We start from the raw sequence: 16,384 nt of genomic DNA on the forward strand, positions 1-16,384 counted from the left end.
TGTAAAAAGCAAATGAGATTATATAGGCTTCTTGGACCCCTTGCGAGTCAATGAGAGGACATGTCTAGACCTCTATGGATGTGACGTGGAAGACCTGAAATAGAGATTGATTGCTGTTTTCGATGAATTCACGATGAAGAAGAAAACCCACATACTTCTAGCCTACAACTGCGAGTATGTGTTCTTGACTTTTAATTTTATGCTTCTTTTTTTGTTAAGATTATTCGATAATTAGGATTCTGTGATTGTAGCAACCATTTCGTCTTCATTTGTGTCAATCTTGCCAAAAATCTGATTGAGGTGTGGGACTCGAAGAAAAAATCATTTCATCATCTAGATGCACTGGTGACTGTGCTAAATTAGTAAGCGATCCTAATAACATATTATTTTCTATTCACACATACCGCTTTCTAATGTTTCTCCCTTTAATGTTGCTCAGTGTCCGAAGAAGACATATCGGTGGGACGCCGGTCCCATTCAAGGTTGTCGAAATGGAGGGGAAGTACCTGTCACAGCCGGCGGGAAACAATGAATACGGGTTTTATGTAATGTGGGCAATGCTTCGCTACATCGGTGGGAAATTGAAAGAAACCGATAAGTTGGTGTGTATAATCCTCATTTCATTTATGTCTATTAATAATTCAACAAAATAATTTACTGTTCCTCTTTGGATATCATCTTTTTTGAACGACAGCGCAAGAAATATAACCACCAAAGGCTGTTAGACATGGAGATCGTCGCACTACAATCGGAGCTCGCAAAATTCATCTTAGCTGAGGTATTGGAAAAAAAATGGAGTATTTTCCATTGCACAATCCGTGAGGTACAAGGGCCAGTATGGCTCAGAGTGGCTCGCCAGATTATTGTAAGAAGTCCGAGAAGCATTGTACAATCTGTGAAGTCCGAAAACATTTCTTTTTTATTTTGAGAGATCGAGATCTGGATAAGAACATTTGAACTGTAACCGTAACATTTGTAATGTTTAATATTGATGGACTTGTCGTCTACGTAGCGAATATAAAGCGAAACCCGATTTCACAAAAAAAAATATAAATTAAAATTAATTATAAAACAATAAAATATAAATAGGCCATCACTGCCGATTAGCAACGAACCGACAGTGTTGTCTTGTAAAACACTACCGGTTATCAACAAACCGATAGTGTTGTTTTGCAAAACACTGTCGGCTTGAGCCATGAACCGACAGTGTTGTCTTGCTCAACACTGCCGGTTTGAACCATCAACCGACAGTGTTGGCTAACTCAACACTGCCGACTTAAACCATGAACCGACAATGTAGACTTAGCTCAATACTGTTGGCTTGAGTCAAGAACCGACACTCTTAAAGTAATCATTATTGTCGGTTAGAACTACGAATCGACAGTGTTGTTCAACTAGACACACGGGTCCACCACCAACGCGTCATCCTGCTCACTCCGTACTGACAAACGCCGCGATCCTGTCCAGCAGCTCCCTGGCCTTCTCTTGCGCGGGCTCCAGCAGGTAGAACACATGCCCGACTCCTTGGGACTCGAACAGCTCCGCGTCCTTTCTGGCCCGCGCCGCCTCCTCCGCGTACAGCTTCCCGCGCCACCGAAGGACGTCGCCCTCGGCCACGCACACCATCACCTTCCGGCACTGCAGGTTCTCCAGCCCCGGCGCGCCGGGCGCCGTCGGGTTCATCCGCGGGTCGTCCACGCCGTCCACCGCGCCGGGGCACACGAACTCCCACAGGCCCTTCTGCTGCTGTTGTTTCGAGGGGCTCCGCGGCTCCCCGGCGATGGGGTCCTTGCCCCAGAACCAGGGGTGGATGAGCACGACGCCCTTGAGCTTGAGGCCAGCAGCGTCGTCTCGGATGTCCGGGTGCATGGCGAGGTGGTGGCAGATGTTGCCTCCCGCGCTGTCGCCGGCGAGGAACACGCGGGCGGGGTCGCCGTGCGCCGCGAGCCACGGGTCGGCCTCGGCCTCGGCCACGGACGACGACGACAGCGCCCACTTGAGCGCCGCGAGGGAGTCCTCGTACGCGGCGGGGACCGGGTGCTCCGGCGCGAGGCGGTAGTCCACGGAGACGGCCACGGCCGGGCAGGAGGCGGCGAGGTCGTTGATGCAGCGGTGGTACGCGGCCGACCCGGCCGATCCGATCACGAAGCCGCCGCCGTGGAAGTAGACGACCACGGGGAGCTTCCTCTCGGCCGTAGCGGCGGCGGGCGGGAGGTACAGGCGCACGAAGGAGTGCGGCGAGAGGGCCACGTCCTTGGACACGACGCCCGTGGCGGCGTCGCGGCCGGGTGGGATCGGCGGCATCGCGAGTGGCCGCTCCAGGCGGCCGCTCTTGTACACCAGGAGTTGCGGGGCGAAGTCGTGCACGACCTCGTCGTCGTCCCCTTCAGCGGCCGTCGTGGCGCTCGACATTGTGTGTTGCCCGGCTGTGCGCGTCCGGTGCGGCGCGATCGAGAGAGAGCATGCGCCGTCGGTTCCGCTATTTGTAGACGACGACTCGCTGGCGAGGACGACTGCGAGGAGATGCGCGAGTTGTGTGCCGGCACGCGTGGCTGGGTAAACTAGGGTGTTGGCGAGCAGGTAGGTGAGTCACACGAATGCTGTAACTTTGCCATGGCCGGTAGATCATGCGTTTTTGTGTTGTTCTTCGCTGGTTTCCTTGTGCGCCGCGCGGGTTGGATCGGAGATGCCCTCCACAGGTCCAATATGCCCTACCGGACGATGCCTTGCTCCGTTGAAGGTTTTATGGGAATTTGAGGCGACAGTACATTACTAAAAATTTGAGGCCCTGTACTTCTCAAAATTTAAGCCTGTCTGCCCCAGGCCTGGTTTAGATTGAGGTTAGGAATCAGTATTTGGCACTGTAGCACTTTCATTTGTATTTGACAATTATTGTCCAATCATGGCCTAACTAGGCTCAAAAGATTCGTCTCGTAATTTATAATTAAACTGTGTAATTAGTTATTTTTTTATCTACATTTAATACTCCATGCATGTGTCCAAAGATTTGATGTGATGGAGAGAGAGTAAAAAAACTTGCAATTTAAACAAGGCCCCAATTTGAGTACTTTCCAAATTTTAAGCCTGTCTGCCCCAATTTATGCCTTGTACTACATAAAACCAAATGCCTCAATTTGAGTACTTTTCGAATTTTAAGCCTGTCTGCTCCAATTTAAGCCTTGCACTACATAAAACCAGATGCCTCACTTTGAGTACTTTTCAAAATTTATTAAGCCTGTCTGCCCCGCTACTATGCAAGCCAGAATTGAGGCCCATGGAATAGGATAGAAAAATAACGCAATGAACTCCTCATATTGGGCCTTGCTTCCTTTATGCTCTGTATATAATGTTCTAGGAATTGTTTGACCCGCGTCATTGAGAAATGTTGTAAGTGATGGCTCTGTTCGGCTGCTCGTAAAGCCGCTTGTGCTGATTTGTACGGCTGATTTGTTGAGAGGGGGAAATATTATACTATGACTTATAAACCGGCTTATAATGGCAGTCGAACACTCCCGATAATTTCTCTCTCAATGTCCTTGCGAGGTTTCAAAAAACAAAAAAATCTCTCTCTCATAACTCAATAGTCATATAATCTTGAGATAGTTGATGTTCGTCTAGAACTGAGAAATTCAATCGAGTTGGGTGTCCTTTTAGGGACGCATTACCGCATTGGTTTCAATTTAGACCCAGTTGCTGTGCAAGGATATATATGCTACGAAAGAGAAGATAGTTATAGTATGCCAATCATTATTAGAGGCAAAAGTCGTGCCGTTCAATTGATGTCCTTTTATTTTCGCATCAGTATTGCTTGAACTCTTAGTGAGCTTGCTAGCAACTAGTGTTGGCAGTGGCGGATCCAGAAAAAAAAATTTAGGAGGGCTAGGTCAAAGAGAGCTAGACCAACTTAACTCAATTATATCCCATACAAAGCTAACATATAGCAGTTTTAAACCTTTTACATGACAACTTAGATAAACAATTGAAAGTGCATCATAAAACGCATAAGAAGAAGTAAAAGATACAATTTTTATAACTAACCAACAAAAGATCGATAGATGATGACACATTCACGCTGCCATATTCTTCATGAATCATTAGAAGTAATCTATATACAAGAAGAAAAAAATTAGTGACAAATTTCAAGTATTTAACATCAAAGTTTTGAAGGTAGACGAGAACGTATATCATACCACTAAATTGTTCCGAGGCACTAACATATACCGGGTTTTCATCTCTTCAAATCGTTTTATGATTTTGTCATTCTTGATGCTTCTAAATATCTTCTTCTTAGTGTAGCATATCATTAAGTCATCAAGCCTTTCATCACTGATTTTGTTACGCAAATCTGTCTTTACAATAGACATAGCAGAAAAATATCCTCTAAACTGAAGGTGTTGCCACCGGAAGAATTAATATCGAGATATCATTGTGCAATTTTTTTGCACCTTTATCATATGCATCCTTAACAATCTCAACTTTATCTTTGTACCGATCAACCATCTCTCCGAATGTACCCTTGTTGTTGGAAGTAGAGGACTCATTGTGTCCACGGAAAGCATCACCTTGCATTATGAAAAATCTTGCTACATCTAAAGAAGATGTCAAGCAAATCTCATATATTTTCTCTTCCTCCTTGCTAATTGCATCAATTTTTCTAGCCACATTTGTTCTTTGCTTCATAAAGTTATCACACTTTAGCCTAGCATCATTGTGGGTCTTGCAAGTAGTGTGACGATTAAAAGTTTCCTTAGCTTTTTTCTATTTATTATAACCTTTCATCGCAAGCACGGAACAACCAATTTTTTCAGGCTTTCTCGGATCAAAGAAAAATAACAATATAAGCATCGCAATATGCTGCATCCTTGCACTCACTATACTCAAGCCAATCAAACTTGTCAAATCAAGTTTGTTGAAATGATCTCCATTGACCACTTTGCCATTTAGAAACAAAGGTAAGATTATGAGGTTGGGTTGGACCTCTCAAAGCATATGCCCTTCTTACTTGGTCTCTAATTTCATGTACATATTCTTCAATTGATTTGCGATTTCTAGGATCACCAACTACATCGGATTGACTAAACTCCACTCTACGTATGTTTGGTTGATTTCTGTTGTCATTCACTACGGGAAACAAAGTCTTTGCCGAGTGCAAACTGCTTTGCCGAGTGTCAAAAATCGGACACTCGGCAAAGGACTTATTTGCCGAGTGCCAGGGTCTCGGCAAAATCTCGGCACTCGGCATAGGTTGCCCCGCGTAATGGTGTTCGGTCATGTCCTTCTTTGTCGAGTGCCTGCTGTTAGGCACTCAGCAAAGATTTTTTTTAAAAAAAATACTTTGTCGAGTGCCCCTGACACGGCGCTCGGCAAAGATTCAATATTTTTTTTCGAAATGTCTTTGCCGAGTGCCTAACAGCTTTGGCACTCGGTAAAGGGAGGAATTAAAAAAATACTTTTTTTTAAATACCTTTGCCGAGTGCCCCTGTGAAGGCACTCGGCAAAGACCCCCTTTGCCGAGTGCCATGCCCCGGCACTCGGCAAAGTTTTTTTTTGTTTTTGGCCTCTAAATTTTTTTGCAGCCCTTCTAAAGTATCAGAAACTCCTAATTAGAATTTGGAGATTTTTTGTGCCTTTTTGATATATTTAGTTACTTTATTTTGTTTACTTGAATTTTTTCAAAAAATATAAATTTGAACTGCACGTGGTACGAATAATAGAATTTAATGATTCAAAAATTGATAGCCATGTTAGTGAGTGTAGTGTGAGGCCGTATCCAGGAACGGACTCGAAATTTCGAACATCTTGTTCACGAAACATGACCGCGAACTTGCATGCGAAGTGTTTTTAAATTCTATAAAAAGCAAACGAAATCCGAAAATCATAAAACTTGTTGAGATGTCGTGATATCGTATGTGGAGGCTATGATAAAAATTTCAGAAGATTTCATGCATGTTGTCACGTACGTACAAAAAAAAATAAAAAAACTTTGCCGAGTGCCGGGGCATGGCACTCGACAAAGGGGGTCTTTGCCGAGTGCCAAGAATAAGGCGCTCGACAAAGAGGTTTTTGAATTTTTTTAGAAATTTCCTCTTTTCCGAGTGCCTTCACAGGGGCACTCGGCAAAGGCATTTCAAAAAAAAAAATTTGTCGATGGTCGGATCGGGGCACTCGGCAAAGTTGCCTCCTTTGCCGAGTGCCTCCCTGATCCGGTGTTCGGCAAAGCGGCGGGTGGGGCACTTAGGTGATTTCGGTCGGCCGGGCAGTCCAAGCCTCAGACAGCCAGCCAGCCCCCGCCGGCCCGCCCCCGCGCCGCGCGCCGCAATCCGCGCCCACGCCAGCCCACCCCCGCCCCCACGCCGCGCGCTGCCATCCGCGCCCACGTCGGCCCGCCTCCGCCCCCGAGCCGCGCGCTGCCGTCCCCTCCCTGTGCGCCGCCCCCGCGCTCGCCAGTCACTGGGCCACGCGCCGGCGCCTGCCCCCGCCCCCGCACCCGCGTGTGGCCGAGCGTGGCCAACTCTCCCACGCCGGCCCACCAACGCCGAGGAGCCGGCCCTGCCCCCGGCCGCGCCCCGTGGACCGCCCGCCCCGACGCCGCCCGTGCCCGACCCCGTTCTCGACTCCGGCGACCCCGACCCCAACCCCGACACCGCCCGCCCCTACCCGCGGCGCCCATCAGGTATGCCCTCTCTCTTCTTGTTGTCGTGGTAGTGATAGTTGTAGTAGTATTAGTTGTAGTAGTAGTGCTAGTGGTAGTAGTAGTAGTAGAACTAGTGGTAGTAGTAGAAGTAGTGGTAGTAGTAGCAGTACAACTAGTGGTAGTAGTAGTAGTAGAAGTAGTGGAAGTAGTAGTAGAAGTAATGGTACTACTTGGATATATTCTTCTGCATGGATTGATATCCAAACTACATGGCTTCTCTTGAGACATATGTGCTTGTCGGCCATCGTGCCGCTGTTTTTTGCAGGTTTTGGAAACCTCACCGTGCAGAGGAGGTTCTACCGAATTTTTTTTAAATGACAGTATTTTGTTCCATTTTTGTAGAGAAGAGCCCGTCGGAGCCAAGTCGAAGTTCCTGTCGCTGTGCCGGTCTGCCTACACCGCGTCGCCTCGCCACTACACCGACCCGCCATGGCCCCGCTAGCCTAACTCCGCCGCCACCCTAGGTATAACCCCTCTTTCCGTATCATGGTCGTAGATCGCGTAACCCTGTTAGGCGTCTCCCGTTCAAAAGAGATACGATTGGAGGTATGCAGATCTTTGCATATCTATGACCGTATCTGTTTCGGATTGTCCACGTTTTTTGGACAGCCTACGGATGCGTAGATGAGTTAGTTTCCATGGTCTGCTCTGGTTCGAGACAGACTTTCGGCATCACCTCCCTGTTGTTCTCCGGATACGCACTCTTCTTTGGCAGGACGTGTATCTAGAGAACAGCGGGGAAGTGCTGCCGAAATTCTGTCTTGGATAGGAGTAGAGCATGGAAACTAACCTCATCTACGCATCAAGGCACAGGGATGCCTGGGACCATCGTTTGCAGATGCAAGGTCCAGCACACCATCAAGGCAGCCGCAGACTCGCCGGATACAAATAAGCATGGGTACGCGAATTCATTTATCTATTGTGACGCTCAGTTCTGCCTGATTTGTAATCATCGTGCTGTCTTTCTCGCAGTCGGCATCACATAGTGACCAGGCTTGCTCGGACTTTTAGGCATGGTGTATGGCCTACAAGGGCAAGGCGACGTCCGACATCTCCTTCAACCTGGAGGACCCGCCCAAGGCATACACGAACCCGAGCGTCCACTCCCGCATCAGTGAGTACACTGAGGTGGCAAGGTCGCTCCATGGGCCAGACCACGATCCGAGCACCTAGGACTTCGATGGAGAGGCCGTCATGAGGGCGGGGCAAGGCAAAAAGCATGTGCGGTTCTGGCTTGGCGACGGCGTCATCGACACGGCCTCTACTCCCTCTCTCTCCCAGATCCGAGCACGGAGCATGAGCGAGAGCCCGACCATTCGCACATGGCCGACCGCTGCATAGCACCAGGTTGACGCACTCGAGTTTATTCATGTTTTACTCATCATACATTGATCTATACACACCTTAATTAGCTTTGCATTACTGAAACATTGGAGTGAAATATTGCATGCCCGGCTGAAATAAGAAATGAGGCAACGCCAGGAGCTAGAGGCCGGGCACCAGAGGACTAGGCGTAGATGCCGACGGACATTACGAAGTTCCTACAAGGACTTGGGCAACGTGTGGGCTTCTCTCTATCACCTGGGCTGTTGGTTCCACCTCCCCCTCCGCGTCCTGCAACTCCAGCTACTCCTGTGAGTATGAAAGTTTTTTTTACTTTCGCTTGTGCTTTGCTTGTATGGCCTCTACCTTCCTAGATTAGCTATCCAAATAATCTTGTCTCATATGCAATCTTTTCTCCTTTGTGCAGTCTCCATCTGACGGTGGTTCGAATAATCCACCTCATGCACCTCTGAATGATGGAGCCGGACCTTCACCACAGTCGCAGTGGCCGAGATGAGTGCACGTTGTATTTTTTTATTTGTTGTTCACTTGGTGATGGACTTGTGATATACTTGTGATGCACTTGTGGACTTTGATGAACTTGTGAATTTATTTAGATGGACTTGAGCATTTATTATTATATATGAGATATATATGTGATAGACGACATATATATGTGATGAATGAGATATATATGTGATATATGTTTGTATGAATTTATTTATCATGATGGAATGTAAAAAAAATTAAAAATTACCGTTTTGGGTCACTTTGCCGAGTGTTGCACTCGGCAAAGGACCCCATTGCCGAGTGCCATGGTCACAACACTCGGCAAAGCTGGAAAAATGGGCGCTCAGAAAACCATTTTTCCAGCTTTGCCGAGTGCGACCATGGCACTCGGCAAAGAAATTTTTTTTAAAAAAAAATAAACTTTGCCGAGTGCCGGCCAGAGGGCACTCGGCAAAGAATTTTTTTAAAAAAAATGCAAACTTTGCCGAGTGCCGGCTAGAGGGCACTCGGCAAAGATTTTTTTTAAAAAAAAATTCAAACTTTACCGAGCGCCGGCAAGGGGACACTCGGCAAAGAAATTTTAGAAAAAAAAATAAAACATCTTTGCAGAGGGCCGGATAGAGGGCACTCGGCAAAGATTTTTTTTTAAAAAAAATAAAAAATCTTTGCCGAGTGCCTGCAGGGTTGGCACTCGGCAAAGCGACCGTCAACGGGGCCGGCGCCATGACGGTCACTTTTCTTTGCCGAGTGCCCGATAAAAAACACTCGGCAAAGAGGGTTTTGCCGATCAATTTTTTGTCGTGTGTTCTTTGCCGAGTGCCGCACTCGGCAAAGGCTTTGTCGAGTGCAATTTGGCCTCAGGCACTCGGCAAAAAACCTGAATCCAGTAGTGATTAGTGCCCGAAATTATTGATGTACCACTTGAACTACAAAAATATGTGTGCAATGTTTTTTTTTTGGACATTTTGAATAATCTGCAATTTATTCTTAATCAAAATTTGAACAATTAGTTATGTGTAAAAAAGTCAAATCTAAATATCAGAAAATGAAGAATATACCTTATGGACTACTGCCTTTTGCTGCCTAATGCCTGCCTGCGTCCTGCGGGCTGCGGCTGTGGCCTCTGGCCTGCTTGCTGTCTGGATCACGACAATCACATGTCAACACACCTTATTGTTGTTAACCTGTGGGCAACCACAACAATCGTCCTGCGGACGATCAATCGATCAAGGGCTTCTTGAACGATACTCTCTGAACCGGCATCGAGTGCACTAGTGGCCTCATCTAGTAGCAGGAGTTTTGGATTCTTCAGCATGCACGAGCAATGGCAATGGCAGTACATTGCTTCTAACCTCCAGAGAGCTGAAGTCCCCTCTCTCCCACCTGTGTTCAGCAAAGGGTTTGCATTCAAGAAGTCAGTATTAGCTACCATAAATAAAATAGCGATAAAGAAGACAAAACCAACTGGACTATTTTGTTACAGGAAAAAATAATTGCAAATGTGTTTAAGAGAATTGCAAAACAAGAAATGAAGTGCAGATGTCATTAGCATTTAGAATATAAATAGAATTAGAGCCCACATGAGTGTTGTAGCCACTAGGAAGAAGAGCAATGAAGCTATGGGCATTGGCTGAAGTAGCCGCAGCCTCAAGCTCCGCCATTGTGGCATCAGGCTTGCCATAAAGAATGTTCTCAAGAATTGTAGCTGCAAAAACTGCAGGTTCCTGATTCACCAAACTAATCTGGTCCCTGAGCCACTTCAATTGCAGCGTCTTGATGTTCACATTATCCAACAAAACTTGCCCAACACCAATAATCATGACCACTTATTATAAAAATTAAATAGACTGACAAGTGACAACAACATAAGGTGAACAGTTCATTTGCTCACCCTGATTAGGATAGTAAAAACCACTCAATGAGAGCAACAACCGTGCTCTTTCTAAACCCACTGCCTCCAACGACCGCTGCAGTCTTTCCAGCGGGGAAGAAGAGAGAAAAAAATGTGGAAAATCATGACATCCGGGCGGGAAGGATAGATGAAGGCCACTTTCTTGAACTCTATGTTGCCACCAACTTCATCAAGGCACCTCCCATCAGCTGTGACCTGAACTATCGTTGGCCTCTGCCTTATCACCTCCACTAGCTTGTAGCTGGCAATCTTCCCTTTGCTGAATGCTCCAAGGTCTAAAAATGACTGCCGTCATTAGTGCCTCGTCTTTAACCTCCACTTAGACAAGTGTTTCAGGTCTCCAGCCCCTCCTTCCCTACCTCCGTTGCCATATTTTATGGGGGCTGAGGGGGCTCTACAGACATGGCCAGGGTAGAGGAGCTTGAGCCCCTCCAGCCTCGATGGCAGATTCGCCCCTGCTTCTGCACTGCACTTCCTCCTTCCTTCTGCTCTATGGCAGAAGACTCATCAGGAGACCCAAATCTAAAATGGTTCTCTAGCATAATACCTATAGTCTCTAACAGAGTACCTATATAGAAGATCTATTTTTTATGTCACGAGAGGTATAACCCAAATCTGAGTATCCTCTCTCCTGTAAACCCATTTGCAGAAAGGGTTCTTTTTTTTTTTAGTCTTGTTGTTGGAGAAAACAAAAAAAAATAGGTATTAAACCATTTGTCTGTAGCACTACACAAGCATGGAATGGGTTCTTGTATTTTGGGTAACGATTGTAAGAGACAGTCTGAGACATGGGAAACATACTGAGCTCCTTAAACATCAATGTGCCAGCGGCGACAGCTATCGTCTGTGGTGTAGTCTGCGTCAGAGCACTGGTTGTTATCGCTCTCGGCACCTGCAATGAGAGGGTCGACAAGGGGCCAGGTTAGATCCGCGACCTGGAGGCGGGAGGCATGCCGGCACCGGTCGCGGGAGGTAGCGTGGTGCCGGCGACCGGCGGCGTCCATGTGGTGAAGGAAGTGGCATGGGCAGGGTGAACAAGCACGGAAACCCGAAGAAGGGGGCTATTTGGGCTCCGATCCCTCCGTCGGTCAGCGTGTCCTTGTATCAGTACTTTCTTGGCTGATTGGAAGGGGGGATCCAGTGCTGCCAAATGTGTTTGTGTGTAATCTTTCTAGGCTAATGACCTTTTTACCACAAAAGGTCCGAGAACTTCTCTATTACCTCTAAAAACGATGTCTATTTCTAACAGCAGCGTTGATGAAGCCGTGATTTTGGTCATGCTCGTCTCCCAGAACAGAGGTCCATGGGCTAGGCTGGAGAATAAGGACCCAAGACTTTGCTTCTAATTTTGCACCTCGATTAGGGCGTCCATCAGTGCCACTTCAGCTAGCTCATAGGATAGGAATCCATGTCATCATTTTTCTGATGTGAAAGAGAGAAGATAGAAAAGAGAATAGACTAATCTTTTATCTTAACACTTATCTCGCTCATAAAGAATGAGAGAAGGAGGGGAGAAGATACAGAATAAAAAATCATTTATACGTGAGGTTCACATGATGAAATGGTAACGATATGTCATGTATATGAGCTAGCAGCTGCAGTCTAGTACCGTTGAGGACGCCCTTATCTCGTTCGTGCCACGTTTCACTCATGTGTGTCAGTTTTGGTTCGTCTGCGAAGTCGGCGATGACTCTTCTGCATGACCGGGACAGGAGTTGCCTGCTCGGTTGCACACACCTGCTAGTCTGCTACCAGGTGGCGTACAGTGACCCTATGTTCTCTCCACCGCACTGACAAACTGTTGGTGCGCCGTGCGCATCTAGAACCTTGGCGGCACCGGGCTTCTGGACGCACTTCGACGGGCCGGCATCCTTGATCCTTCACGCGTCCCGTGTCTGCATACGCATGCGGGTCCGCGGGGCCCAGGGTGATGGGCTTTCAGATGCGCGCATCATGTACACAGTCCACACCTGGCCAGCTGGCCTCTCTCCCGATCTTTTGTTTGCGAATTGCGATCGATCACACATGCCCTGACAGTACGTCTTACACGGCGGGTGCCGGGTCTTGAACGGTCGAACTGTCGGAAGCATGAGTGAACTGTCGGATGCACACACCCTGACACCCGTGTTCGTTCGTTCTCGTCGCATGCAGTCGCCGCCCGGGCAAGCAGCTGCCAGGTAGAGAGGATGGATACCTGTACTCTTCACAAAGGGTTTACTTTAATCTCACATTCTCAACCAAACCCAACAAAGTCAGCAGCTCCCACCCTCTTCTCTCCATCATTTGCGTCTCAAGCTTCTGCGTGCAGGGCGAATCAGGAGATGTTTCCGTGGAAGAAGCTTCTGCGCAATTGGGAGATTTCTTCCTGCCTGTGAGTTGTGACAGGAGGAGCAGCCGGAGAAATTTCCAATTGGTCTACTAGTGCTAAGTACATACTCCTATCCGTTAATTTGTTGGTTACGCGAGCGAACCGTTTGTTTGTTGTCGTTGTTGTCGTCGTTGTTGGGGCTCATTCTCTCTGTCTGTGCTGTCGTCGCCGGCAGTTTATTTTTATCCGGAACTAACTGACTGGTGGTGACGCTGCGGAGGCTTGACTTCCACGGAGAGGGACCAAAAAAAAATGCTCTCGACAGTAGCCAATCAGCACATGTGACCATGTGAGATATGACGATCACATACACTCTGATGGCAGCCAGGAGATAGTACTATATATATGTTTACAGTTTACTTGCAGTTTTTTTTATGAAGGAATATGCTACATGCGGTTTATTTGAGTTTAACATTTTGCAACAAAACCTTTTGAGGCTCCAATCGGCCTTGTTCCCGCTAGTAAAATTTACTTATGCAGCCTCATGACCAGGCCTAGTCCCTGACTAGTGACTTCTCCGTCGTGATGGAGGCATGCTCATGCTGCAGCTCCAGCTCGGCAGGAGGAGTGCAGGTACTGTCCGGTTCGTTTGACTCGTAAGTCATGATTGAAAATATGGCTAACTGAAAAATACTATGATCCTGTTTAGATTCCACCTAAAATTCAAAAATTTTCAAGATTCTCCGTCACATCAAATCTTGTGGTATATGTATGGAGCATTAAATGTAGATAAAAAGAATAACTAATTGCACAGTTTACTTGTAATTAGCGAGACGAATCTTTTAAGCCTAAATAGTCCATATTTAAATAATTTTTGTCAAATACAAACAAAAATGATACGGTAGCCAAAAGCCAAAAATTTTGGCATCTCAACCGGGCCTATGGAAAAAATGCGAACAGCGCTTACAGCAGCACGGACGCGCAGCATGTTCCAAGCCGCAGTGGTCGGAGCCAAAAAGGCTGTGCACGTGTCGGCCGATTGTGGGGAAGGCACGAGGAGCACTGGGCACTGGAGCAAGGGCCAGCAGCACCACTGCCCTTGCCCTGCAACACAGCACCAGCACCTGGTCGCGGAAGCGGAGGCTGACACACAGCCAGAGTCGCAGAGAGCCCAGGGTGCGAGGCCAGGACAAACCGGTCTCCAAGGACACGGGCGCGGGGTGGCGAGCCGGACGTGCCGCCTGACGCCGTTACCCGCTACCGCCGGCGCGCTGATGAGATTGCCGCGGGCCCCGGGCTGCGTTAATGACAATTGACAAAGCAACCACTCGCTGTTACGGCCTCGTTTAGTTTCTCCCTAAGGTTTACTTCTCATGGAATGCTTACACATGCATAGAGTATTAAATATAGACTAAAAAATAACTAATTGTATAGTTTGCGACTAATTTGCGAGACGAATCTTTTAAGACTAATTAATCTATTATTTGAGAATTTGTGCTACAGTAACATATGTGCTAATGATGGATTAATTAGGCTTAATAAATTCGGCGCGTGGATTACTTGCGGATTCTGTAATTTGTTTTTTTATTAATATCCGAACACCCCATACGACATCCAATGTGATATCTAAAAACTTTACACCCTGGATTTAAACAATGTCGTACTCCCTCCGTCCAGAAAAACATATAATTCTAGCACAGTGTCATGATTTAGTATCTCAAGTTTGATTAATTATAGATAAAAAATTATCAATATTTATGATGTTAAATAAATATCATTAGATTAATTACGAAATATATTTTTAATAAATTAATTTGGAATAATAAATATGAATAGTATTTACTAGAAATTTGATCAAATCTAAACAACTTTTGCCGGCACGCAACTCGTAGTTGCATGTTTTCTTGACAGAGGGAGTATATTATATCGGCACCGTTCGCTTCGCTGAAAAAATAAACCGAAACAATATTCCGACAGATTTGTTGGGAGAAAAAAAAAATTGTTTCCGTTAAAAAAACTAACTAAAAAAGACGGATTATAACGAACAGGGCCATCTACTGATTGTTGATGAGGGCATTATGCTATCAACCTACGGCACAAGAGTAGTTCGATCGGGAGATGTATTTGACGGGCTGACGACGGTTGATCAGGTATAAACGAGACAAATACGTGAGTCGAGCAGCTGGCCAACTGGCGGACAAGTCAATGTAACGTTAAGATTTGAAAATGTACGGATCGCAAAAATACTAGCACCGGTAGTACTGACCAATTTTGGCTACTACTCGAAGACTGATTGATTGATTATACGCGACAGAGCTGGCGCAACAGTTGGCATAAAAGGACTAGCTAGGGGAGTGATGGTGTGGTACTCGAGACAAAATAACACCAGAAATGCGTGACACAACGTTTGACAGCAACTGGGACGAGTTTTCGTGGCAAACGTAGCTGCATGCTTCATATCGATCACACTCCACGTATATATAATACTCCCTCCGTTCCTTAATGTTCCTTAATATAAGACATATAGATTTCTAAATTTTTTTTTAAAATATAGATACATATCAGCTCCCACGCCGATTAGTTTAGAAACATTTCCATCGTACATAGTACATGCCCCAACCAATCCCTTAGATTTAGGAAGCAATCTGATTGGGAGAGAGAATATGACCTGATTTTTCTTTTTTTCTCGGTCTCACATCCTTCCGCAAGCCATGCGTTAATATTGGTGTTAAAAACTATATGGCTTATATTAAAGAACGGAGGGAGTAATAAGTCACCCATTGGATCATTAGTGGTAAATAATTAAGTTGGATACTCGCGCTACTTTTAGTAGTGATGGTGTTGCGGTGATTTTTTTCAAGCTCTTCAAATTATTATTAGGACATGTCTATACAATCAGCATGTTCGCTTGTTGGTTTTAGTCAGGGCTTATCAGCCAATTTTTTTATAATTTGACTCTTTTTTGAAAGTTTCTCACAAATAGACCCCTGACGAAAAGAATTCAAAAAATGGACCCTTAGCTCGGCGCCATTGATGTTGGCGTCGAGCTTGGCGCCAGCGTCTCTGGCGTCGAGCTCCTAGGCACGGTCCATGACCTGCCAGGGGGCTCGGTGCCAGAGTGACTGACGCTGAGCTCGGCGCCGTAGATCTTGGCGCCGAGCTCGGTGCCGTAGATCTTGCCGCCGAGCTCGGTGCAGTAGTGCTTGGCGGCGAGCTCTCTGCATTTAACTTCGGCCCAACCTTCTTGCCCGAGCGTTCTTCCTCTTCTTTCTCCTCCCTCTCGGGTTTTTATCTCTCCACTTCATCCTACCTCACGAATCGACATATTGGACCTTAAAAACCTTGATTTGATCCGTAGATCTTCGAGAGCAAGGTATCCTCGCTCCCCTCCTTATTTTTTTCACATCGATTCGGTATATATTAGTCAAATTTTTGAACCTAAGGATCGTCATCACTTAGGGTTTCATTGCATCCCTCAATATATGTATTATGCAACCGTAGGTTGATTCCAAGGCGTGGAAAAAGCTAGCAAACCTAGGCACATGTAGTTATGTTATGGATTCATTGTTGTGGATCAAATGAGAAACCCTAGGTTTAGGGTTTAATGTTAACTGCTTTTGGTTCTTAGAACAAAATT

The 16,384-nt window shown here is 46.3% G+C and overlaps 2 protein-coding genes across 2 annotated transcripts; one reads left to right on the forward strand and one right to left on the reverse strand.

Annotated features, from left to right (window-relative positions):
- Positions 1-1,431: 1,431 nt before the first annotated feature.
- On the reverse strand, positions 1,432-2,412 carry LOC136495170 (tuliposide A-converting enzyme 1, chloroplastic-like). The gene has a single exon (XM_066491161.1). It carries the CDS (start codon positions 2,410-2,412, stop codon positions 1,432-1,434), a length of 981 nt encoding a protein of 326 aa, XP_066347258.1.
- A 3,735-nt stretch (positions 2,413-6,147) lies between these two features.
- Positions 6,148-7,136, forward strand: LOC136495833 (predicted GPI-anchored protein 58). The gene is made up of 3 exons (XM_066491650.1): positions 6,148-6,673; positions 6,960-6,987; positions 7,037-7,136. The coding sequence occupies exons 1-3, from the start codon at positions 6,148-6,150 to the stop codon at positions 7,134-7,136; spliced, it is 654 nt and encodes a 217-aa protein (XP_066347747.1).
- Positions 7,137-16,384: the final 9,248 nt, after the last annotated feature.

This window comes from Miscanthus floridulus, chromosome 12 (genome assembly GCF_019320115.1).
Source record: "Miscanthus floridulus cultivar M001 chromosome 12, ASM1932011v1, whole genome shotgun sequence".
In the NCBI taxonomy this organism is placed as follows: Eukaryota; Viridiplantae; Streptophyta; class Magnoliopsida; order Poales; family Poaceae; genus Miscanthus; species Miscanthus floridulus.